The sequence below is a fragment of the Mauremys mutica genome, chromosome 3 (genome assembly GCF_020497125.1).
Source record: "Mauremys mutica isolate MM-2020 ecotype Southern chromosome 3, ASM2049712v1, whole genome shotgun sequence".
NCBI lineage: Eukaryota > Metazoa > Chordata > Testudines > Geoemydidae > Mauremys > Mauremys mutica.
Genome location: NC_059074.1, coordinates 83,839,431 through 83,861,552, shown reverse-complemented (window position 1 = coordinate 83,861,552; position 22,122 = coordinate 83,839,431). Strand labels below are relative to the sequence as shown.

The following is a 22,122-nucleotide window of genomic DNA, read 5'->3' as shown; positions in this document are numbered from 1 at the left end:
ATTTTGTAAGTTAAAAGAAATTGGGACACCTCATGAAACAGTTAAAACAGATTTTATTACAAATACGTTTATCTACAGGGAAAGTGAGTTTGTTCAACCCAAACCTAAGTTTCAACTGAAATTTACTATTAGGCTAGCAAATATAGACATGGCATAAATGAAATATTAAAACTTTTAATTCAGTCTAATATTTGTTAAATCCAAACCTATGAAGTGTCAGACACTTTTTTTTTGGCATATTAGTAAGAGGCACTACCTATATGATAAAATGTAAAACTATTGTTCCCACATGATATCATCTTTTTTCAGTGTTGATTGAAGTTTCTGCACATTTTTTAACAGCTGAAGAGAGCTTTTGCTTTTCTGCACAGGACAGTTTTTTGATGCACTTCTGCTTGGAGTAACTGGAATCTCTCTTGTTCCTTTTAGGTCATCAGATTTTGGTAGGACAGCTGACTGTCTCTTCAATTTCTGAGTTTTTTGCTTTAATTTGTGGACCTAAAAGTGAAGATTATGCATAAAAGTTTTAATGCTCAGAAAGGATATTGGCTAGAGACCCAGGCACCACTTAAGAGCCACACAGTCTCAAACATCAACTATAAATGAAAAAAAGAGTTTAGCTTACCAGGTTTATTTCTACAGAAGTAGCAAGCATAAGAACTTTACTTTGAAAATGTAAATAAGATAATATAAAAAGATAGTCTTTTTGTAAAATTCAAAATGTAAATGTTAGCATGAGAGAGAGACAGACAGAGTCTCTGTTATCTAAGGCTATGTCTACACTATAGAGGGTATCGATGCTCTGAGATTGATCCACCGGCAGTTGATTAAGCAGGTCTAGTGAAGACCCACCAAACTGACAGCAGATAGCTCTCCAGACAACTCCTGTACTCTACCCCTGACGAGAAGAGTAAATTAAGTTGACGGAAGAGTTTCTCTCATCGACCCCCCCCCCCCACTATAACTCGAACTAAGGTACATCAACTCCAGTTACGTTATTTACACAGGCACAGCTGCAGCACTGTAGCTGCACTGTTGCAGGGCTTCAGTGTAGACACTTACTACAGTGATTGGAGGGGTTCTCCCACTGATGTAGGTAATGCACCTCCCTGAGAGGTGGTAGCTAGGAGTTAAGTCAGTGTAGCTACATCTCTCAGGAGGTGTGGATTTTTCATATGCCTGAGAGGCATTGCTATGCAGATATAACTTTTCAATGTAGACCAGCCCTCATCAGTTATAATATCCTACTTATGGCAATGTTTTCCACTTTAGCTTCATTCCAGATGTTCAGTATCAGCCACTGTATCAAAATATTTACCTAAAGCCTCAGCACCTCACTAAGCTCTTTGTAAGAATAAATATCAATCATGAGGTTGATATTACTATGAATGCTTTTGAATGTCAACCAATATGTATGTATGTATGTGTCTTGACTTGCAGTGCAGGTTTCAGGGTACATGAAGACAAAATTAGGGTATATGAGAAAGTTCTGGACATATTTTGAAGTGTTCATTATGTGGATTTAGGTTTGAACTATTTCTAAAGCTAAAAAACTCTAAAATGAATTCAAGCCATCATTGCTTTCTAAATAGAGACAGGGATGAGTGTTTGAATCTGACACATAATTCAAATAAGTTTCTTGTTGAACCTGTGTGTCTTGGAATCCCAATGGGACTGTACATTCTAAATATAGGCTCTCTCTGGCAACAGCATGAATAATTATTTTCATCATATTCCAATAGTTTGCTCCTAAGTAAACTCTTTAAAAATTATTTCCTTACACTAGCTTGGTGTTTTTTCAACTTTGATATCTGTTCCCCTTTAATTTCCATTTGCTTTACAAGACAATCCAATTCACGTTCTAGGTCTTCACGAACTTCACAGTTTTGAGTTTCTTGTATCTGCTTCAAGAGTTCTTGATGCTCACTGTTAGAGACAAAGATATTTGACAATAGTATTGATATATTTAAACAACATTCTTCTTACATGTACTTCTGTAACATTGCACAAGTTTCAACTCCAGAAGGTCTCCTCACTAGAGAAAGAAAGCATGTTAATCACCATGACATACAACTAATACTTTTTATACTAAATATATATATACACACACACACACATAAAATACAAAAATTACCCAAACATTCAAATGTTCTCATTACTTAATTTTCCTTCTACTCTGAGCCTGCAGCTAGTGTACTCATTTTGTTACATCACAACCATTTATCTCATAAGACTGAAGAAACAAGCACCCGAGTGTGCTGGTACTGCAGCATCATGCACAATGGGAATTTGGAATGTGAAAGATTAAAGAGCCTACTAAAAGTAAATAGCAGGACGGACACACATACACACAGTCTTCCAACCCCTATCTAGATTGCCTCTCAGAGTAAGAGCGCTTAACATAATTCAGAAAAACTTGTTTTACAACCACTAATGAAAGTTATAGTGCTTTTGTCAAATTAATCAAGTAAAATTAAGAATTCTACTGGGAAAAATTAACTGCATGGTTTGTTGCTACTGGCAATTACTGTTCCAAACATTTCACTCTACAAACTAATGAGATAAACTAGTTTAGAGCTCCCTAATGCATGGAATAAAGCTATATATTAATTACAAAGGATAAGAACATTTCCCAGTTAGACGTTATTGATCAACAAGCTCTTTGTGGCAAAGGGCCATGCCTTCTTTTATATTTGAATACAATGCCTAGCACAAAGTGAGCACAACTGAAAATGAATAATTATTTCTTCTCTTCATAAATTCCTCCAGCTTAAATTGCTATTCTAAAACAAATATTTTCTCTGATTGGCACACAACTAATAAGGAAGTTATAGCTAGAGCTTTGTGAAGAAGAGATTCTGCAAACAGCTTAGATTAATCAATTCCAAATGTCCTGAAATGAGGACCAACAACTATTTCAGCATGATTTCTAAGACAGGAATTTTAAAATGCTATGTTGATTCAAAACACATATACTATTTACAAGGATTAGATGGACACCAGCAGAACATCTAGTCTCCAACCCATGCAGTTGTCCTTGCCGAACTAATGGCCCTTTCATCTCAGGCCTCTTGTCAGTTACAATAAGGTCAAAGCTGGCAACACCCCTACAGCAATATGGTTTACTCTTCTAGGTATCTGATAAAAGGTTTCTCCAAAAGGAAACCTACCATTTTGCTGTGTCGCTTTGAGAATAAGGATATTCTTCAGGCCTTATTTTAGATAGCCTGATGAACTAATAATCATAAGTGCAGTATTAAAAAAAAAAAAAAGCCCCAAAGGTACAAAAGAACCTCCACTATCTGCTCATGAGACTGTTTAAATGCAAGGGCTATCTGCAAGATCCACCCAAACCCCACTCCCCAAATATTTTTAGATCCAAACATAGTCGAGTACAATCTCCAAATAGCCCTCACATGGCTGCAGCTTGCAGCTATTTTTACTGAGAGCATCACAGTCTTTTTATCCTTTGGGAGAGAATACACAGATACATACTTACAAGCTCATTTGGCCTAGCTCATCTTGTATCGCCAGCAAAAGGTCAGATAGATTTTCAGTGACAGAAGATGATGTGGAACAAGAGGATGCAGATTTGCAAGCAATAGTTCGTCTAGAAATCCTGTGTTCATCTGCTTCTACACACCGTGACAAGACACATGGACTACGATGCTTCATCATATGTAAGACACTTTGTACGTTTGCACTAACAGAATGGCTGGAGCTGGCAGACTTGAGAAAGGAGAAAAGGAAACTTCTGTAAGCAGCTATAACGAAGGGAATCAATGGAAGAATGTTCATTTAAAAAGAACGTGGACACACGTTTAAATGAAAATCTAATCGGGCTCACCTTCCCAGCCACAAAAGGCAGCATCCCAGCCTTTAGGCAAAATTGTGGAGGATGTACTTTCTTCAGAGCAGATTTTTTCTGACAGACAGTAGACAGAAGACATGTTTGCCTAACAGCACAACCTTAAAATTATTCTTTCAAATTAGACTGTAAACTCTTTGAAGCAAGGGCTGTTTTTGTTCCATGTTTGTGCAGTGTCTAGCACAATGAGGTCCTGCTCCAGGACTTTGGCTTCTAAGTGCTACCACAATACAAATAATAAAGAAGAGCATAACCCAAATATTTTGTCAACAAGCCTTCCCCCCCACCAGTGAGAACAAGTCTGAGCTACACTTCAGCAACAAATCATTCCATACAAAAGCAATGCTCCATAATAGCCAGTGAAATATGCAGTCTCGATTCATCTCCTTTAATGGGTATTAAAGTTTTCCTACTTCTCCCAAATACAGAAGAATTTCCAATAAGACTGAGATCTAGTACACAGTTAATCTGACAATTCAGTAGTAGATTACGATTAGAGAAATTTAGCACCACCTATGTGGCATTTAACAGACTCAGTTTTACAAGTCATGTCATTTTAGCAGACCTGTAATGCCTGTGGATGAAAAGAATGCAGTGGGTGAAGTTCATCTTGACTTCAGTATGACACTTGCTATAGCATCTCAAAAAAATCCTAGTTCAAGTGGTCTTGAAAGTAAATTCAAAAATCAACTAAGGGACCATAAACACAGGCCAGTGAAATGGCCTTGCATAGTTTAAGGTTATGCTGGAGTAGGCAAGTTTTCTATTTTAAAACTAGGCATTACCACACTAAACATATTTTAGTTATCTAAAGAGAGGGGAAAACAGCATGTTATATTTCCAGAGTAAATGACAGAGTACAGAGAGCCAACAGAACTCCACCCACCACCACTTTTCCAGTAGCATCCCTATCACTCCATGAATGAGATGCTACAAAAAGAAGAGAGGCATGTTAGAGACATTATCACTCTGCAAATGACAAACTTGCATATTACTTTTGCAGTTTTCTTTTTCCGGCTTTTCTTTGTTGGTTCATTTTGAGAGGACACTGACGACGTTAAAATTCTATTGATCTCAAGTCCAGTTTGAAGCTATAGTAATGAGAAAAAAGTATTTAATATCAAAAGTTTTTAAATAGCACAGATTAATTCTCTCTTTCACGTGTCGAAGATTCAATTAGATGCATTACTCACTGAAATCTCTGGGAGGCATGAGGATTATAAAAGGGGATATGGAGACGGAATATGATACAGCATGTCATGGTATCACATATACCTAGCAATCTCCAAGGCAGCGTTGCAATTTCCAAACCCAAGTACAGCAACTGTATCTCTTGGACTACCACAACTAATGCTGTAGCGAGCTGAGGATATGGCCATTTAAAGCAGGAAGAGGTTTGGACAACATAGGAACAGACATATTGGGTCACCAATGGGCCATCTAGACCAGTGTCCTGTCTTCCAACAGTGGCTGGAGTCAGATGCTTCAAAACAAACAGAATAGGGCAATCGAGTGATCCATCACCTATTATGCAATATTTAGCATCAGTCCCATTGTCCAAGCCAGGGTTTTTTCTAGGGATTACTTTACAATTACTGTTGTCTATACAAAAGATTAATGTAATAAGGCAAGTATCAGAGGGGTAGCCTGGATCTGTAAAAAGCAACAAAGAGTCCTGTGGCACCTTAAAGACTAACAGATGTATTGGAGCATGAGCTTTTGTGGGTGAATACCATTGAAATCGTAATAAGGCAGTTAACATTCATCCCTTAAAAGGATGAGGACTCTGTTTGCACATATAAACAAACCTGGCTAAAAGATGTGGTAGAACTATCATCAGCTCAAACTACCCCAGCCAGATACTTCACTGAGCGTGAATCAAGAGAAGTCATGGCACCTGACCTGTAACAGAGAAGGTTTCCCACCCCAGAACCAACTCTGATAGTTCCTGGATTCTGGTAAAATCTGACTAGTAGTCAGCATAGTGATCACACTGGTGCACCAGAGTCCTTTCTTGCACTGATGGAGTCTCTCTGCAGTGGCACTTTAGACAAATTAATTGCTCTCGGCAAGCTCTGTATTATGTATTTTTTGATAAAGTCAGACATGCACAGCTGGCTCTCTGCTTATGTGGTGGCAAAACCAGTTAAGGGAGAGACCCAGAGGATTGTGTTTTGGGCTGTGGCATTCAGCTAAGTTCTGGAGGTGTTGGGGTAATTCTACAGTTCCTGACTGATGGAAGCCAGTGAGGTTGTGTTGGAACTGCTGCAGGAGGTGACTGCAATGGTGAAAATGGGTAAGGAGCTAGCTTCTCTTATTGTAAAACACTGTATTATATATAAAACATGGGAGGTAACTGTCCTGCTCTGTTTAGCACTGGTGACGCCTCAGCTGGAGTACTGTGTCCAATTCTGAGTGCCACACTTTAGGGAAGACGTAGATAAACTGGAGAGTGTCTAGAGGAGAGCAACAAAAATGACAAAAAAAAGTTTAGAAAACCTGATTTATGTGGAGAGGTTAAAAAAAGTGAACATGTTTAGTCTTCAGATAAGATGACTGAGGTAGGACCAGATAACAGCCTTCAAATCTGTTAAGGGGTGTTATAAAGAGGACAGTGATCATTTGTTATGTGTTGTCCACTGAAAGTAGGATAAAATGTAATGGGCGTAATCTGGAGCAAGGAAGATATGGATTAGATATTAGGAAAAACCTTTATAACTATACGGGTAGTTAAGTTCTAGAATAGGCTTTCAAGGGAGGTTGGACAAACACCTGACAGGGATGGTCTAGGTGTACTTGGTCCTATTTCAGCACAGGGGGCTGGACTAGATGACCTCTTGAGGTCCCTTCCAGATCTACATTTCTGTAATTGTTAGGTCCTTGCAACACAAGAGCTGAAGAGTAAGTATTCTTCTACAGTAAATTCCCAAAAGAACTGCCTTCTTTCAAAACGGCTGCTACCTAGTATAGTTCTTAATGAGAGTGAAGCTATGATGGCCCATAGCTAACATGCCCTCTTTTAAAATGGCTACTGTCTCTCAGTGTTCCTAGTGTGAGTAAAATCAAGCTGCACTCAGGGAAGATGGTGGCCCTGGCAGCAAAAGCAGTTCTTCACAGAATTCTCTACAGAAGATCATTTATTTTTCAGACTCTGATGAAGAAATTTTTTAATAGTGAAAAAATGAATCTTGCAAAGAAAAAGGTCTCTAAGTGTAGACAAATGTATAGGATTTCAGTGAGTTTTACCATATGGAAAGTTGAAAGTCTCTGTGTTACTCCATTAAGATAGTTCAGGACTAAAAGTTTAACTTAGGATGCTAAGTTGCTTAATTGACCCATTTTATAATTAAACTAACTTCTTATAAATTCTCAGAAAATTCATTGTTTATTCAATGAGAATGTACTCTAATTTTGAGGAGAATGTGCTGTATTCTTCATGCATTTAAAAAAAAAAGGTTTAAATCCCTGCTTTAAGTGCAAAACACAACTCAGTCTTACCTATGGAGCTGATGTTCTAGAAGAAGCCAAATATTCATAAAAATATAAACTCAAAATAAGCTTTGCTTAGAGAGGTTATCATGTTAGCGTTACAGAATTTTCCCCAGCTAATAAACAGGTTATAAAAAGTGTCTTGAATAGCGACAGTATTTCCTCAGCGATAAATCAAGTAATTTGGTTATCCTACCTGAGCAGCTTTGTCTTGTATTAACTTACGCTGATGCTCTTCTTCACGAAGCTTTTCCTCCAATTGTTTGATCTTGTCCTGAAACAGAACACAAGTATGGTTAGTCACATTTAAGGCTGGCCCAGTGAATCAGAATTGGCAAGTACCTTACAATTTAGTAATTGACTATAACAAGATTGAAAGAATCTCGAAAAGCAGGCTTAAATTGCTCAGATTTATAGGAAATGAAGTCTGAGGTAGAAGGCAAAGTGAATGTTGAGATCTTATACTCCTCTGCTGAGCTACAGTTGATAAATGGTCTGTGTATTTTAGCACAATTGGCAACCATGGCACAAAGAAATTTGAAATGAACTGTAACCGCACATGGTCATGTTATGCTTGCTTACTTCTGCAGTTCTCTGTGTAGTGCTAAGTCTGAAGCACTCTTTTTCTAGGACTTCAAGCTTTTCAAGTTTTGCATGGAGCTCCATATGATTCTGATCTTTTTCCTTTTGAAGCGGAATCTGGAAAGAATAAGCAAAAGTTGAATTTGACAGCTGATAAAATAGTTTGACACACCAAGAAATCTCTCACCACCGTGAACTTTGTTTAAATAGTTTACAATTTTAAGTATTAAGTTCAGTGCTATGAAAAATGCCAGACAGACAAAGCAGGGTTCAGTTTCCACCACTGTCAGAAGTCGATAAAGTACATGTAGGAACTGAAGAGAAACAGTCAAATGAAAAAAAGAGTCCCAATTCAATTACATCACATAATTGCAAACAACTAAAAACTGACAAATTTTGTAAGTGCTTGTATACAAATGCTAGAAGTCTCAAGACTAAGATGGGTGAACTGAGTGCCTGGTAATTAATGAGGATATTGATATAATAGGCATCAGAGAAGACTAGTGGAACAATGACAATCAATGGAACACCAAAATACCAGGGTATGTACTTTGTAGGTATATACAGAGTAGGTCATGCTGGTGGGGGAGTGGCACTGTATGTGAAAGAAAGCATAGAGTCAAATATAGTAAAAATCTTAAATGAATTAAACTGTACCATAGAATCTCTATGGAGAGAAACTCCATGCTTGAATAATAAGAGAATACCAGTAGGAATATATTACTGACCATCTGACTAGGATGGTGATATTGAAATGCTCAGGGAGATTAGAGAGACTATAAGAATAGAAAAGTCAATAATAATGGGAGATTTCAACTATCCCCCTATTGACTGGGTACCTTTCACCTCAGGACAGGATGCAGAGATAAATTTTCTAGACACCATTAATGACTCTTGCATCCGACGAAGTGGGCATTCACCCACGAAAGCTCATGCTGCAAAACGTCTGTTAGTCTATAAGGTGCCACAGGATTCTTTGCTGCTTTTACAGACTAACACGGCTACCTCTCTGATACATTAATGACTGTTTCTGGTAGCAGCTAGCCCAGGAACCCACCAAGGGGAGAGGAAATTCTTGATTTAGTCCTAAGTGGAGTACAGGATCTGGTCCAAGAGGTGAATATAGTTGAACTGCTCAGTAATAGTGATCATAATATAATTAAATTTAACATTTTTGTGGAAGGGAAGAATACCAAAGAAGCTCACCATGGTAGCATTTCATAAAGGGGAACTACACAAAAATGAAGAAGCTAGTTAAACAGAAATTAAAAGATACAGTCACAAGAATGAAATGCCTGCAAGCTGCATGGAAACTCATTAAAAACACCATAATAAAAGTTCAAATTACATGTATATCCCAAATTAAAGAACATAGTAAGAGGACCAAAAAATGCCACTGTGGCTAAACAGAGTAAAAGTAGCAGTTAGAGGCAAAAAGGCATCCTTTAAAATTTGGAAGTTAAATCCTACTGAGGAAAATAGAAAAGAGCATAAACTCTGGCAAGGCAAATGTAAAAGTATAATTAGGCAGGCCAAAAAAGAATTTGAAGAGCAACTAGCAGGAGACTCAAAAACTAACAGCAAATTTTTTTATGTACATCAGAAGCCTGCCAAACAATCAAACAATAGGGCCACTGAACGATCAAGGTGCTAAAGGAGCACTCAGGGAAGACAAGACCGTTGAGGAGAAGCTTAATGAATTCTTTGCATCAGTCTTCACTGCAGAGGATAGGAGTGATTTTCTCACTCCTTAGCCATTCTTTTTAGGTGACAAATCTGAGGAACTGACCCAGATTGAGGTGTTTTTGGAATAGATTGATTAAACAAACAGTAATAAGTAACCAGAACCAGATGGTATTCACTCAAAAGTTCTGAATGAACTCAAATATGAAATTGCAGAACTGCTAACTGTGCTATGTAACCTATCCCTTAAATCATCTGCTATAACAGATGGCTAGAGGATAGTTAATTTCACACCAAATTTTTAAAAAAGGTTTTAAAGGTGATCCTGGCAATTACAAGATGGTACGCCTAATTTCAGGACCAGGCAAGTTGGTTGAAACTATAGTTAAGATAGTCAAGATAGTTAAGACCAAAGCAGACTGTGAAGAACTTCAAAAAGATCTCACAAAACTAAGTGACTGGGCAACAAAATGGCAAATGAAATTTAATGTGGATAAATGTAAAGTAATGCACATTGGAAAAAATAACCCCAACTATACATACAATATGATGGGGGCTAATTTAGCTACAACTAATCAGGAAAGAGATCTTGGGGTCATCGTTGATAATTCTCTGAAGACATCCATGCAGTGTACAGCGGCAGTCAAGAAAGCAAACAGGATGTTACAAATCATTAAAAAAGGGGAGAGAGAATAAGATGGAGAATATCTTATTGCCCTTTTATAAATCCATGGTACACTCACATCTTGAATACTGCGTACAGATGTGGTCTCCTCTGTAACTTTTCTAATGCTAGTATATCTTTTTTGAGATGAGAAGGACAACTAAAATGATTAGGGGGTTGGAACGGGTCCCATATGAGGAGAGATTAAAAAGGCTAGGACTTTTCATCTTGGAAAAGAGGAGACTAAGGGGGGATATGATAGAGGTATATAAAATCATGAGTGGTGTGGAGAAAGTGAATAAGGAAAAGTTATTTATTTGGTCCCATAATATAAGAACTAGGGGCCACCAAATTTGTTTTAAAGCAGCAGCTTTAAAACAAATAAAAGGAAGTTCTTCTTCACACAGCTCAGTCAACCTGTGAAACTCCTTACCTGAGGAGGTTGTGAAGGCTAGGACTATAACAGGGTTTAAAAGAGAACTAGATGAATTCATGGAGGTTAAGTCCATTAATGGCTGTTAGCCAGGATGGGTAAGGAATGGTTTCCCTAGCCTCTGTTTGTCAGAGGGTGGAGATGGATGGCAGGAAAGAGAGAGATCACTTGATCATTACCTGTTAGGTTCATTCCCTCTGGGGCACCTGGCATTGGCCACTGTAGGCAGACAGGATACTGGGCTGGATGGACCTTTGGTCTGATCCAGTATGGCCATTCTTATATTAATTCTGTTCTATACTATCAGACACATAGATGAACACGATTTGTTGGGCAAGAGTCAACACGGCTTGTGTAAAGGGAAATCATGCCTCAAATCAGTCTATTAGAATTCTTTGAGGGGGTCAAACAAACATGTGAACAAAGGTGATCCAGAGCATAGACTACACATGGACTTTCAGAAAGCCTTTGATGAGGTCCCTCACCAAAGGCTCTTAAGCAAAATAAGCAGTCATGGGATAAGAGGAAGGTCCTCTCATGGACCAGCAACTGGTTAAAAGATAGGAAACAAAGGGTAGGAATAAATGGCCAGTTTTCAGAATGGAGAGAGGTAAAGAGAGGTGTCACCCAAGGATCTGTACTGGGACTAGTATTATTCAACATATTCATAAGAGATCTGGAAAAGGGGGGTAAAACAAAAACAGTGAGGTAGCGAAATTTGCAAATGATATGAAACTACTCAAGATAGTTAAATCCAAAGCAGACTGTGAAGAGTTATACAGAGATCTTACTAAACTGGGTGACTGAGCAACAAAATGGCAGATGAAATTCAATGTTGATAAATGCAAAGTAATGCACATTGGAAAACAATCTCAACCATACATACAAAATGATGAGATCTAAATTAGCTGTTATCATTCAAGAAAGATCTTGGAGTGAGTGTGGCTAGTTCTCTGAAAACACCCGCACAGTATACAGGAGGATGTACACTGTACAGCAGCAGTCAAAAAAGGTAACAATGTTAGGACCCATTAGGAAAGGGATATAGAATAAGACAGATAATATAACGCTGCTATATAAATCTATGGTACAACTACACCTTGAATACTGCATGCAGTTCTGACGAGCCCATCTCAAAAAAGGTATATTAGAACTGGAAAAGGTACAGAGACAGGCAACAAAAATTATTAGGCGTATGGAACAGCTTCCATAGGAGAGCTTAAAAAGACTGCAACTTTTCACATTGGAAGAAAGATGACTAAAGGGGGATATGACAGTGGCCTACAAAATCATGAAAGGTGTGGAGAAAGTAAGCGTTAGTTACTCTTCCACATAACACATGAACCAGGAGTCAGCCAATGAAATTAATAGGCAGCATGTTTGAAACAAACAAAAGGAAGTACTTCTTCACACAACACAACACACAGTCAACCTGTGGAAACTCATTGCCATGGGATGTGGCGAAGGCCAAAACTACAAGTGGGTTCAAAAAAGAATTAGCTAAGTTTATGGAGGCGAGGTCTATCAACGGCTATTAGCCAAGATGGTCCAGGGTGAACACCTTTGCTCTGGATGTCCTAAACCTCTAACTGCCAGACGTGGACAACAGGGGATGGGTCACTCAGTAATTGCCCTGTTCTGTTCTCTGAAGCATCTGGCACCAACCACTGTCTGAACACAGGGTACTGGGGTAGATGGACCACTGGTCTGACCCAGTATGGCCATTATGTCAGTTTGCCCACAGAGCGTGCAAGCAGCAACAAGCCTAGCTTCCCTAGGGCTGAGCTGCTGCTGAACCTCAGCCAGAACCACCACCAACTAAACCATGCAGTTGGAAGAGGCAATTGTCTAGGGCACTGAAATATTAGAGGCAGCAAGTATTCAATATCTGGGTGATATAAGCTATGATTACCTAGGTAATCACTACTAGAGTCAGCCTGGACCTGGAGGAATAGGAAAATAGTGGTCACATTGTAAAGTGGCCTGAGAATGCATGAGCAAAGTGCTTGTCAACAAAAGTCTCAATTGGCATGTTCCCTTCTGCCTCCCACCTCCTAAATGTCAAACTTGTGTAAAGGAATGCTAAACTCTATTACACAATTCAGCCACTACGTGGCAGTGTGTGTAAAATACCTTATTTACACTAGCCTCAGCCATACCTGGCAGAGCATTAATGGATCTTACAACAAACACAACTGGTGTGTACCTTGCACAGATGCAAGCTCTGTAGCCAGTCCATATCTGATATAGGAACATGCCACGGTGTCAGAAGTAAACTAGGCCAGAAGAGAACAGAAGGAACAAAGCAATAAAGGTTGCAGGATCTTATCAACATACCCCTCTTCAGTGCCCCAGAAAACTTCAGCTTTGACAAACCTCCACAATGGACACACAGTAAGAATTCTGAATTACAAAGTTCTGAATTGCAAAAAAGCTCCACTGGGAAACTGGAGATATAGCAGGATCTTTTAGGTTAGGCTATGGAGAAGCAGTCAGAGCATCTCTTTATATCCTTTGACTTTACAGAAGACAGTCACAAAGATGACTATGAAAGGGTTCTGGCTATGTTTGATACCCCAGAGAAATGTGCTTTTTTTCCCCCCAACCACCAAATTCAAGAACCAGGGGAAATGTTTTATAAGAGCTCTGCATACATTGGCTGAAAACTGATTTTGGGAATACAAAAAAAACCACATGAAAATATCAGACAAATTATTGGGTTAAGAGATACAGATGCCTCCCAGGTTACGCAAACCCAACTTATGCAAATCCACACTTTACAGAAAAAGTTCCATAAGCTAGAAATAGGAGGGTGGGTTTTTTTTTGTTGTTTTTTTGTTTGGGGGAGGGGAGACGTAATTGTCGGGTATACGTTTCGAAATTACGCAAAATTTGAGTTACGCAAGGTGTTCCAGAACGGAACGCCTACATAAGTTGGGAAGTGTCTGTAAAAATCTTTCACAGCAGATACATAGAAAAAACAGACAATCCTAACCATAGCTATACAGAAAGCAAAGCAGTCTGAACTAGTCAAACAGAACATCAGGTAGGAGCAACTTGAAATCCCTGAAACTAGCTTAGAAACGATAAGACAGACACTTGAATGTTCAAAGTATTACCATAAAGCCCCCAACGCAAGAAGAGAGAAATCCCCGAGGCTAAAAGGGACAAATTCTAAACCTGCATGCACAAGGTATGGAAAAAGTCATATCCCAAGAGATTATGCATGTCCAACCAGAGGCACATGCTAAATGCATGAAATATGATCATTTTGCAGCTGTTTGTCGCACCAAAGAAGTCAGGGAGTTGACTGATATGACAGACAATCACGAGCCATTGTTTCTGGGATCTAGAACTCGTGGCAACAGAGAACCTGCCTGGAGAGTGAAAGTGAATACTCATGGCAAAACTATTGACTTGAAAATTGACTCAGGAGCAAAGGTCACAATACTCTCAGAAGGCACTTACAATCACCTTCAACCTCTCACACAGCTGAAGTAACCTGACACCACTCTGAATAGCCCTGGAGGTATTCTGAACTGCATGGGCCAGTTCACCACAGAAACAACTTATAGAGACAAAAGCTTTGCATTCAGAGTGTATATGTGATCAAAGAATCGCAGACCAACAACTTTCTCAGCTGCAGTGTGGCAGCCATGATGGGTCTAGTTAGTAAGGTGGAAGAACTTGGTGGAATATTTGGTAATATTAGACTTGTGCAAGGAGATCCGGTACAAATAACCCTAAGAGACAATGCTAACCCATATAGTGTACATGAATCTCACAGGATTCCTATCCCATTACTTCATAAAGTGGAAACTGAGTTAAAGAGAATGGAAGGGATTAGCACATTGAGAAGATCTCTGATCCAACAGCCTGGTATGCCCTAATGATAGAAGTAATAAAGAAAAATTGAAAAATATGGGTCTGCATGGATCTTAAAAAAGACTTAATGAAGCAGTTGTGGGAGAAAAATATATCCTCCCAACACTAGATGACTTCCTCCCCAAAGTGAAAGGAGCTATAGTAACCTCTGAGCTCGATGCCTCGAGCAGAAACTGGCAAATTCCTTTAGTCCAAGAAAGTGACCAACTGACTACATTTATCACACCCTTTGGGAGCTTTTGCTTGTGAAGATTACATTTTGGTATTACCAGTACACTTGAAATTTTCCAAAGAAAATGGCAGAACTGTTAGCTACAACTCCTATATGGATCTTCAATGGAAGAATACAACAAAAGTCCTAAGCCTAGTCAGTGAGCCTGGACTGAAGCTAAACAAGGGAAAAATGTGTTTATCACTTATCCCAAATCGAGGGCTTTGGGATAGACAAACAAAACTGGAATCACTCCTAGTCCTGAGAGAGCAAAAGCAATTCAAGCAATGCACCAACTAACACACCAGAACTGAGACGTATACTGGGGATGGTAAATTACCTTAGTCGATACCTACAAGACCTTTCTACAGTGACAAAACCACAGAATGAACTATTGAAGTCCAACACACCTTAGCTATCGTGGCCAAATCAAGACTTTGCCTCCAAAAAGGTAAAAGAAATTATCTCAGTCGCTCCTGTTCTCAAGTACTACGATGTGAACAAACCTACAATGGTCAGTGAGGATGCAAGCAGCTGTGGCCTAGGTGTATTTTTGCAACAACATGAGTGGAAGAGCCAGTTGTATCTTGCTCTCACACTCTCACTGAAACAGAAAAACGATATGCACGGATTGAAAAGGAGTGCCTGACAAATGTATGGGCATGAGTTTTATTAAACAGATATCTGTGTGTATTGAATTTGTTTATGCTAATAGACCATAAACTGCTTGTAACCCTCATCAATGGAAGAGGCCTGGCATGATAAGGTTAACCCAATTGCTAAATATGTTCCTGGGAAAAATCTGGTAGTAGCAGACACTCTGTCACAGAGCCCAGCATTGCACTCAACTATTCATGAGCTGGAAGATAATGTAAAGGCATACGTGAAAGCTGTGGATGCATACAGACCAGTGTCAGAACACACTACATCAGTTACAACAAGCAACCTCAACAGACATGCAACTTCAGCAAATTCTAAATTACTTTAGGGTCACCTGGACCAAGTATCTAAAGAACAAACACTAAGGAAGTGACATGGGACTACTTTGGGGTGCATGGACTATAAAGTCATGAGTAAAGGCCATTTCATATTAATTCCAAATGAAAGAAGAAGAGAAATCTTAATGTCCTTCATTGGTGAAGTTTAACGATTAATTAAAGTCAGCTTCGTGGCCAGGCATTAGCAAAGATATGTGAACACTGCAGATCTAACAGACCAACACAATACAAAGAACCTTTAGTAACATCACCCCTATCAGAGAGGCCTTAGAAGAGACAAGCAGCAGATTTATGCAAATTCAGAGGACAACTGGTCACTATGGTCTATTGTGATGCTATAGGATTAAAATAGGACTATGTAGATGAGCGGTCCCCAACCTTTTTCGTCTGGCGGGCCCCAGACGACGAGGTAAGGAGGACCGTGGCAGCGGACCAGCATCCGCTGAAATGCCGCCAAGCGGCAACGTCAATAGGCGTCACCGCCAAAAAGCTGCCAACAAGCAGCAACGTCAATAGGCGTTGCAACCAACAAGCAGCGTCATCCAGAGATGTCGCTGCTGAAATGCCGCCGAAAATCGGCAGCATTTCAGCGGCGACGCCTCTGAATGCTGCTGCTTGTCAGCGGCATTTCGACAGATGCTCGTCCACTGGCCAGTACGCGGGCGCACTTAGACATCCCGGCAGGCGCCACATTGGGGACCCCTGATGTAGATCTTTGTTGCTACCACAGTTATACAAATGCAACAAATCTTGTGCAAAGTATGTCACGTAAGGTGTCAATGGAAAAGTTATTGTTTGCTGAATACAATTATCCTATTTGTATGCATGTATCATTTTCATATTTGAAGATATGAATATTGACTGTATACCTATATTTCAAATGTGTTTGCTCCTGTTAACACCCACAAAGTAGTTTACATCCAGTCTAGCCAGCACATTGTGAATGGACTATTCAAGTTGATGGCCTATCAACAAGCACAATGGGCCATGGAAGAAGTTTATCCCCATCTGATGGACTTTCCTGTGGATGTGGGTAATGGCCCCTGCTATGACTCATCAAAGCACGCAAGGGCATGTAACCAGTTCATGTGACACTGAACTCCGTCTTATGCCTGAACTTTTCCATTGGCTGTACTGAGAGCAGACCCGCCACATGGGAGAAACCGTAAAATGCCCTGGAAATCCCTCTATTTTGCCTCTTTCCTGCTCTAATCGCTGGACTATGGACGTCTACTAATGGGAGAACTCTAATCAAGGGACTGAGGACCTTCCAATCTTTTGGAAGCAACCAGAGACTTAACAAGCCAGCAGTTTATGCCATCACTGCTTCAAACCTAATCCAATAACTTTGCAATTATTGCATGCATTTGATTCCTTTAACCAATTTTAACTCTCACCTTTTTTTTTCTTCTTATAAGCCAACCTTTAAATATTAGGTACTAAAGGATTGGCAACAACGTGATTATTGGGTAAGAGCTAAGTTATATACTGATCTATGTACGTGGCTGGTAGTTTGGGATCAGTAGAACCCTGTGGTTGATTAAACTGATTTTAAATAACCACTCATCATTAAGTCTAGTGTCTGGGAATTGAAACAGAGACTGGAATACCTAAGTAGGCTGCAGTTCTGATTTCTTGTTAGCTAGTGTGGTGAGACAGAAGTTTACTTTTGCTGCTGGTTTGGTATATCTTATGGAAGAATAACCACCAATTTTGGGGTATTTCTGCCCTATTTCTCAGCAGTTTGTCCTGCACTTGGTATTCTCAGTTGTGACCCATTGAAGCAGAGGTATATTCTCAGGTATATAGAAATAACGTACTTGAAAGATATAACATATTGCAGTATTATCACTTTTGCTCACTCCAGAAAAACTTGTGATGGACAATGGACCACAATTCCCTGCAACAGCATTTAAGTCATTCTGAACGAAATATGATTTTGAGCATATTACTAGCAGCCCACATTACTTGCAAATGAATGGAGAAGCCAAGAGAGGTATACAGACAGCCAAGAAATTCTTGCTCTTCTGAGTTACAGATCAACACCAATAGCAGCTACTGGATATGGTCCAACACAACTGCTAATGGAAAAACAGCTCAGACCTACTGTTCCAAGTTTTGGAAAGAATATCTCCAAAGTGGCTAGTTATGAAAACAGTCAAATTGGATACAATGTCAAAGAGAGCCTAGGAACACTTTTATAACTGAATTATGTCCGTTGGAGAGCTGCCAGCTCTAGCCTCTACATAAATCCATGGTACGCCCATGTCTTGTATACTACGTGCAGATGTGGTCGCCCCATCTCGAAAAAGATATATTAGAATTGGAAAAGATTCAGAAAAGGGCATCAAAAATGATTAGGGGTATGGAATGTCTTCCATATGAGGAGAGACTAATAAGACTGGGACTTTTCAGCTTGGAAAATAGATGACTAAGGGGGAATATGATAGAGGTCTATAAAATCATGACTAGTGTGGAGAAAATAAATAGGGAAGTGTTATTTACTTCTTCTCATAACACACGAACTAGGGAGTCACCAAATGACAATAGGCAGCAGGTTTAAAATAAACAGAAGGAAGTATTTTTTCCCCACACAACGCAGTCAACCTGTGGAACTCCTTGCCAGAGGATGTTTTGAAGGCCAAGACTATAACAGGGTTAAAAAAAGAACTAGATAAGTTCATGGAGGATACGTCATCAATGGCTATAAGCCAGGATGGTGTCCTTAGCCTCTGTTTGCCAGAAACTGGGAATGGGCAACAGGGGATGGATCACTTGATTACCTGTTCTGTTCATTCTCTCTGGGGCACCTGGCATTGGCCAATGTCTGAAGACAGAATACTGGGCTAGAGGAACCATTGGTCTGACCCTGTATGGCTGTTCTTACAGAGAAAAAGGATGGATAACTCCAGTTGTCATAAAGAAAAAGAATTCAGCACCCAGATCATATGTGATCAAGACTGCCAGTGGAGACTTCAACAAAAACCATTGCCATCTACAGTTTGCTCCTCAGAAGGAACAGCTAACAGGTGCAGAACAAGATGACGATGACAATGAGGACTCTAGACCAACCAAAACCAGTCATTGCAACTAATGGACAGCCAGATAACCAAGTTGTTACAAGTTTGGGTTGTGTAATTAGAAAACGAGTATGATTCAGAGACACTTAAAACAATATATACTGAAATTTAAAGACAGTGTGATAGTGTAAATATAGAACTCACAAGGGGAGATATAATGGAATGCTAAAGTGTATTATACTGTTCAGCCACCAGGTGGCACTGTGTATAAAATACCTTATTTTAACAAACCTCAGCCATACCTGCCAGAGCATTAACAGGTCTTATAACGAACACATCTGGTGTGTATCTTGGCTACAGAATTTTCTCTGGAAAAGCCACACCTGACACAGGAACATGACAGCTTATTAGGAACCATAAGGGCAGGAGACTGGACTGGATGACCTCTCGAGGTCCATTCCAGTCCTAGAATCTATGAAAAAAACTCCACCACCAGCAAGTCATTCTGTGTAATTCTCTTAATAGCTGTCAGATGATCATCACTTTTGGTCATTACTAATCCGAGCAGAACTGGGGAGATGTGATATGCAGAAAGTACAATCTTACCATTTCTACAGTTTTGTGCTCTTATTGTTTTACTTATGATACTAAATACTTCACCTGTTGCTCTAGAACCATATTCTTTTCTAGCTCTGCATTGAAAACAATTTTCCTCATGTAATCCAGCTGTTTCTCCAGTAGGGAGCAGCGGGATTGTGCTGCACTTAACTGCACACTAACATCTGTGGAGAGACACAAACAGTGTAAAACAGTAGTTTTGAGTAACATTTAGCCTGTCCCTCACCCTATGGTCTTGGAGATTTAGAAGTTTTGAGGTTTTTGTTTTTTTTAATATATATATACACAGTGGTGAGCTGCAGCCGGTTCGCACCGGTTCGCGAGAACCGGTTGTTAAATTTAGAAGCCCGTTTAGAACCGGTTGTTCCTGGAGGGACAACTAGTTCCAAAAGGGCTTTTAAATTTAACAAAAGCTCTAGCAGCTCCCTACCCTTCCCCTGGCCCCAGCTCACCTCACTCCGCCTCTGCCTCCTCTTCTGAAGCTCCTCCGGCTTCTCCTCCCCCTCCCCAGCTTCCTGCGAATCAGCTGTTCGCACGGGAAGCCTGGGAGGGCTGAGAAGGCTTCCACCAGGTGAGCTTGAGCTGGGGGCGCCAGCGGGAGGAGGGCTCCTGCCCCCCGGGTCCAGCTGCGACCTCGCCGGGCAGCACGGCGGGGCTCCTGCCCCAGCCCCCGGGTCCGGCGGGGCTCTGGTCCCAGCCCCAGCCCAGCTGGGCCCCCACCTCCAGGCAGCGCGGTAAGGGAGCAGGGAGGTGTTGGAAGAGGGCAGGGGAGTTGGGGGGGTGGATTAATGTCAGAGGGCAGGGAACAGGGGGATTGAACGGCGGGCAAGGGTCCGGGGGGGGTAGTCAGAAAGGAGCAGGGGTTGGATTGGGCGGTGGGGGGGCAGTTAGGGGTAGGGATTCCAGGGACAGTCAGGGGACAGAGAGAAGGGGTGGTTGGATGGGGTGTAGGGGTCCCGGGGTGCCATCAGGAATGAGAGAAGGGGTTGGATGGGGTGGCAAGGGGCAGTCAGGGGGTTGGATGGGGCAGGAGTCCCCTGGGGGGGGGACATGACCCCCTCATGGTGTGAGGAGGAGGGAACCGGTTGTTAATATTTTGGCAGCTCATCACTGTGTGTATGCGCACACACACACACACACACACACACACCCACCCTTCGGCTGGGCTGGATTAACAGAGATTATTTTAACATATGCAAGACTCAGGATGGGTTTCCAGACCCAGACCCTGATCTGTGTTAATAGTAACTTCACAGGAGTTACTCAACATTTACACCAGTATAAACCTAATCAAATATGGCTCCCTCCTGCCCCCTCCGTACCTTTTGTAAGATTGGGAGTGCATGTAGGTAGCACTGCATTCTGAGCTGTAGGGACGTCCTGGTTCTTTTAGGAATGCCACCAATGGACATCTCATCCAGCCAACCTCAGCAAGCAGACTGATTGAGGGGTGGCTCCCTGTCTTGAGGGCCTGAAGCCCACGTGGTCTCATGTGAAATAGCTATACTTCTCATAGAAAGAACTACATCCAGTACCTAAAGCCGGTTTATTTAGCACCAAGCTGAAAAGTATCTCGATTGACCAGACCAAGAGGATGAGGTTGACGAGGCTTTCTTCAGACCATTAGCACAAGTTTCCAGATCACAGGCCCTGGTTCTCATGGGGGACTTCAATCACTACCCTGACATCTTCTGGGAGAGCAATACAGCAGTGCATAGACAATCCAGGAAGTTTTTAAAGAGTATTGGAGACAACATCCTGATGCAAGTGCTGGAGGAACTAATTTAGAGGGCATGCTCCTCTTGACCTGCTGCTCACAAACAGGGAAGAATTGGTAGGGGAAGTAGAAGCGGGTCGCAACCTGGGCAGAGTGACCAGATGGTCAAGTTCAGGATCCTGACAAAAAGAAGAAAGGAGAGCGCAGATGCTTTTTTTGCCTCGGTCTTCACAGACAAGGTCAGCTCCCAGACTGCTGCACTGGGCAGCACAGTATGGGGAGGAGGTGAGCAGCCCTCAGTGGCGAAAGAACAGGTTAAGGACTATTTAGAAAAGCTGGGCATGCACAAGTCCATGGGACCAGATGCAATGCATCCAAGGGTGCTGAGGGAGTTGGCTGATGTGATTGCAGAGCCATTGGCCATTATCTTTGAATCTCATGGCGATTGGGGGAGGTCCTGGACGATTAGAAAAAGGCAAATATAGCATCCATGTTCAAAAAAGGGAAGAAGGAGAATCTGGGGAACTACAGACCCGTCAGCCTCACCTCATTCCCTGGAAAAATCATGGAGCAGGTCCTCAAGGAATCTATTTTGAAGGACTTAGAGGAAAGGAAGGTGATCAGGAACAGTCAACTTATATTCACCAAGGGCAAGTCATGCCTGATCAACCTGATTGCCTTTTATGATGAGATAGCGGTCTCTGTGGATATGGGGAAAGCGGTGGATGTGATATACTTTGACTTTAGCAAAGCTTTTCATATGGTTTCCCACCGTATTCTTGCCAGCAAGTTAAAAAAGTATGGATTGGATGAATGGACTACAAGGTTGATAGAAAGCTGGCTAGATTGTCAGGCTCAATGGGTAGGGATCAATGGCTTGATGTCTAGCTGGCAGCCGGTATCAAGTGGAGTGCTCCAGGGGTCAGTGCTAGGGCCAGATTTGTTCAACATCTT

General features: G+C 40.9%; 1 protein-coding gene across 11 annotated transcripts in view; it reads right to left on the bottom strand.

Annotated features, from left to right (window-relative positions):
• CEP57L1 (centrosomal protein 57 like 1) overlaps positions 1-22,122 on the bottom strand; it is a 44,891-nt gene continuing 22,769 nt past the window's right edge. For 9 of the 11 annotated variants that reach the window (XM_045011622.1, XM_045011625.1, XM_045011624.1 and 6 more), the window contains 8 exons: positions 19,494-19,615; positions 7,940-8,056; positions 7,554-7,631; positions 4,864-4,959; positions 3,848-3,925; positions 3,500-3,729; positions 1,782-1,926; positions 2-498 (listed from right to left, as the gene is read on the bottom strand). In XM_045011622.1, the coding sequence (XP_044867557.1) occupies positions 277-498; positions 1,782-1,926; positions 3,500-3,729; positions 3,848-3,925; positions 4,864-4,959; positions 7,554-7,631; positions 7,940-8,056; positions 19,494-19,615 (1,088 nt within the window). In that variant the 3' untranslated portion in view covers positions 2-276. Of the gene's footprint in view, positions 499-1,781; positions 1,927-3,499; positions 3,730-3,847; positions 3,926-4,281; positions 4,284-4,863; positions 4,960-7,553; positions 7,632-7,939; positions 8,057-19,493; positions 19,616-22,122 lie in introns of those variants that run through there. The other 2 variants (XM_045011623.1, XR_006578442.1) reach the window with 2 other exon arrangements.